Below are 4618 nucleotides of genomic sequence, written 5' to 3'. Positions count from 1 at the left end.
AATTTGATGACTTTATTGATTGGAGGGGGGCGGGAAGAAAGACTCCTGCACTCCTCAAAGACATTGACAATTTTTTGTCACCAGGAAACAATAGAACTGAGTGCACAAACACCAAAAAAGCCCCAAAGGTCAACTTAGCTGGAAACCCTGGGAACTTTAAACTACAAACTGAACTTTCTTTAGTGACAGAGCCACCAAAACACCACATTGGAGTTATCGTTTGGGTGCCTCCTGCTCCCCCTCTTCTGCGGGGCAGCATCGCCTGCAGCCAGGGATGCCCGACGTGGGGCTGGTACCTATAGCAAAAGGAGACGGCCAGCTGCGGCATGACTCGGTCATGGCCCACAGGGGAGCTGGAAGCAGGAGACAACCAAACAACAAGGGCCTCCGGGTGCTACAGCACAGAGGCATAATGATTTAAGGAAAAAAAAAAATACAGTGGCTGCAGGTTATGTGGTTTCCCCTTCCAGTGTTTATTGTCCACAGCAAACACGTAAGTCTGGCGGTTGTAGTATATGTTATTAGCATCACTTGTAGCTTATTAGCCAAAGTCAATAATTCCTGTTAATAAGGAGGCTTTTCAGAGTTTTACAGAACACAAGGTGCCCTTCACTGAAACAGCCTTGGTTTCCGTGTCCTCGATACTGAGAGTACCAGGCTGGGTTTGTTGTTTCCCTGCGTTCAAGCCTTGCCCAGGAGGACGTAGTGGAGCAGCTACAGCTCACTGGCACGGCGTGGTCGGGCTGCCGGTGCCCACCGCTGGTGTCTGAAATGGACCCAGGTGGGTGGGGGTGCAGGAGATCCAGATTTGGGCTGTGCCATCACTCCCCTCACCGCACCCCCACCGGCCTCTAAGGGACCAGCTTTTGCCCCCAGCTCTGCCTGCGGGAAGGAGTCTCCGGGGGAGAGGGGAAAGAGGGGGGGCATTGCAAGCCAAAACCTAGCTTGTTCTCTCAGCATTTAGCAGAACAAAATGCATTTTTAACGGAGGAACTACTTTTCCCGTTGCCTGTATCCATGGCTGGGCTGCATCCATTTTATAGCTGTCTGGAGATGGTACAAATGCTCAGCGACTGTTCTGTTGCCAGAAGCTTCCTCGACTGAGATGCTCAGGCAGCAAGAGGACAAAACACCTGAAATATTTCAAGCTGTTTGTTTAAGCCTCATGTGCCTGGTAGCATGTCCTATGGGCCTGTGCTCAGACCTGCTTTCAGACCTCATTAGAGCTAAGGTAATCAGATTGTTTAAATGAAAAGCAGGGCTGCAGAGACAGAAATTTCCCATCCCTTTGGTGTTACAGAGCACTCGGGCTGGTAGGACTCGGTTGTCCCTGTCTCCACCTTCAGCTCCATCAGCTCCGACTGCCCAGGTCCACTGAAACCATCCCTCTCTCTCGGCTCTCTCCTTGAACCCAACATGTAACTGGGCACCGCACCGCAACCCACGCCTGACTGGCCCTCTAAAATCAGGGCAGGGATGTTAAATCAGCCCTACTGCCGTTAGAGCCGTGGGATTTTAATTAATGACTAAAACAAGGGTGCCGAATGAGACCCAGTCTAACCCAACTGCATCACCCCTGTTTTGATTCACTGGTTTTTTGCTGAAAAAGGAAGAAGGGGCACACCAAAACTGGAGGACCATTTCAAAACCAGCAGAAAGATCTCCAGATCCCACCCCTTTTGCTAAATAGGACTTGGAAAGCTGAGAGTGGGAGGGATGAAGTCTCTGTGATCTGGCTCTGGCAACTTCATCCACCTAGCTTTCACCCTCTCCTTTTCAAGACATTTTGTTACAAAGAGGAAAAAGAACAAACTTTTTGATGTTCTGGATAGATCAAGAGGGAAAGAAAGGGTGAAAAGCGAGAGATGAATCATTTTACTCTGCAGTAGCATACGTGTCCTATTCACTGATGGGTACCCAGGCTGCAAGGTAGAGATTAAAAGCAATTTACCCATGAAGAAAAAAATCTGGTCCGACTGTGCAACAAATACCGGAACAAAAAAATCCGCATTCCTTTCAGTCTGGCACAAAACGAGCTGAGTTATTTTCAGCTCCTACAATGGGTCTTTTGCATAGTAAAACACTTGTGCCCATCTTAGTAAATGTGTAACTGCAGGCTACACAGATGTGCTGGGTCCGGTTAAAGGTTGTCTCTCCATCCCTGGAACTTTCTATGCAGCTGGTGTTAAGCCTTGCTCAGGTTTCATCGGGTCCCGCCTGCCCTAAGCTACCTTTTTTGAGCCCCCCCCAGCCTGTGATGTAAAGTCGCTTTGCGCAATGCCACCGCAGACACGTAGAAAGGGCCCTGCCGTGGAAAGGGCATAAATCCACCCGCAATCACACCGTCCCGCTCCTGGGGTAAGAGGTGTTGGAGGAGCTTGCCCGAGGGGGGACGGCGTCGGAGGGGTAGCACACACCGGGACAGACACAAGTAAGCAGACTTACTGGATTTGCTTTAAATGCTGGTTTTTTCAACTCAGGTTTTCATGCTTTTCTGAAAGGCTCCAGGCTGACTTCTTTAGGGAAATAAAACACGCTGGCTTTCCATGGATGGGGCTTAGTGTAAGTGCTGGTGGTGAGAACTGCTCCTCTTGCTTCTGTTTGTGAGAAAAGAGCTGCCGTGGTGGCTCTGGCACCCGTAGAGAACGAACCTGATGGCACAGCCCGAGTGGGTGGCACAGAGCCATCCTCCCTGCTGCTACGGGAAAGATTAAGAAATGCTTCAAAAGAATTGTACGATGGAGAGAACAGCGTGGGAAGGGCAGTGCCTCTAATTTCTGGCTTTTTGGTTTGTTTTCCTGAGCTGTCCCAATCTGGAAAACGCAGTGAGTAGTGTAGAAACGCAGTAGGCCAGCGGCTCGGCTAACTGTGAAGATGAAGTTGGGAAGGCACCTCCCAAGATAATTTTTTAACTGGTCATAAGCAATGAAGAAGCTCTGTCCTGCATGTCACCTGCTGCCGGTGGGGCTGGGGGGGTGAAGACAGGGAGGGAGCGGAGGGGCTGCCGCTGCCTACACGCTCCTTTAGAGGATGGGGTGGGAGGTGATGGGGAAGAGCAGTCCTTGGATGAAGGCAGAGGGCTGGAGATCTACAGCAGATCCTCCCCTCCATGCCTCTGGGGAGCAAATAGCTTCAGGCACCAGCTAGGAAGATGCTCAGAGGTCCCAAGGGACCATCGCAACAGCAGAAACTCCATTTGCAAAAACCAAGCTGTTAGATGAGAGCCTGCAGCCTGGGAATGTAGATGTGGATGTTAGCAGGCATACGTACTTAGCAAGGTACGGTTAATTACCAAGCATCTGCGCATCGCAGTTTTTGTATTTGCAAGAGAGTGGTGACACTGCAAACCAGAGTATTATTAGGCATGAAACACTTGGGCATTCCTCAGTGAAATGGTTATACATTGTAACGTATGGATTTAAACTGACATTTCCACCCTGTGTAAATTAAAGTGTTGGCGAGACAGACATTGAACTGTGTCCTCTCAAAAGTCTCAGGCTACCAGAATTACAATACCTGACAGGCTGGTGCGACTCAAAAAATCTTGGGGAAAGAAGGCAGAGAGCAGAGTAAGGTTATTGGCAAGGCTGTTAGCATTTTGCCCATCCAACGAGCTCTGCAGAGTTTGGAAAGGGCAAAAGAGGGTGAACAGAGCTACAGCAAACAAGAAATGACTAGTAGAGTTAAAATACAGCTCTGAATAACAGTGTTCTGGCCAATGATAAGTGTTATAGATGCATAATTTCCAGCGCAGTTGGATTTCAAATACACAAATTCAGAGTTGTATACTAGAAACCCAGGGAAGGCACAGCAGAGCTACTAGTTATCCAAAAATCGGATATAGGAAAAGTGAGAATTATAAAAATGCTAAATGCGTCAGCGTGTTTGCACGTGTGTGTGTATGTGTGTGTGTATGTGTGCCCCTGCCTTTCTCATCCCCAACACGCAGCCGGATCCTTTGTGCTGAAACACCAGTGACATCCACATCCAGGCAAATTCTCTACTCCTCTTCAGGAAAAACAAGAGCAGCGCAGAGCCTTTTACTGCAGGAGAAGACTGCCTGTACAGTAGAGTAAAACTCAGCTTACCCCTTCTAACTCTGTATTCAGATAAAGGGGCTGTGAAAATGATTTCAGTGTTAGCACGTTTGTATAAGAAGCCTTGAGTGCATTAGCCTAAAAGCTAGAATGAATGTTGGCACCGGGCTTTGAAAACACCAAAGGCTCTGCTAGTGGCGAGTATCACGCTGCCTAGACACACAACGCGGGACTGCTCAGCGGTCGGACCTTAAGAAACCCGGTCTCCAAACCCACCTCCCGTGTAACAGCAGGCAAATCACTTGGCCCATCCCTGTGTCGGCAAGATTTAGCGCAGCTTTGCAGAGACAGCTCTGACCGGGTGCCAGGAGCAATACAGTTGCGTTATTATAATGTTTTGCCAGAACTAGCACACTCCAGTTTGCAAGTCTAACTGGTCAGCGTGCAAACCCATATTGCTTGCTGTGCTAAATCGTTAGGGTACTGCAGCGGGTAATGGAGACAAACCCATGCTTAGCGTTTCCCCACCTGCCACCATTGAAACCGGTGGGCATCTCACCCTGGGCTTTTCCGGGGGCAGA

General features: G+C 49.2%; 1 protein-coding gene across 1 annotated transcript in view; it reads left to right on the top strand.

The window, feature by feature from the left end:
• The first annotated feature begins 1248 nt into the window (after nt 1-1248).
• Nucleotides 1249-4618, top strand: part of AGT (angiotensinogen (serpin peptidase inhibitor, clade A, member 8)) — a 10209-nt gene continuing 6839 nt past the window's right edge. The window contains exon 1 of the mRNA XM_009698972.1: nt 1249-1313. Coding sequence (XP_009697274.1) covers nt 1249-1313 — 65 coding nt within the window. The remainder of the gene's footprint in view (nt 1314-4618) is intronic.

Source organism: Cariama cristata, unplaced genomic scaffold (assembly GCF_000690535.1).
Source record: "Cariama cristata isolate BGI_N322 unplaced genomic scaffold, ASM69053v1 scaffold4374, whole genome shotgun sequence".
In the NCBI taxonomy this organism is placed as follows: Eukaryota; Metazoa; Chordata; class Aves; order Cariamiformes; family Cariamidae; genus Cariama; species Cariama cristata.
Note: the sequence above shows the minus strand (reverse complement) of the source record. Positions and strands in the feature narration are given on the sequence as shown.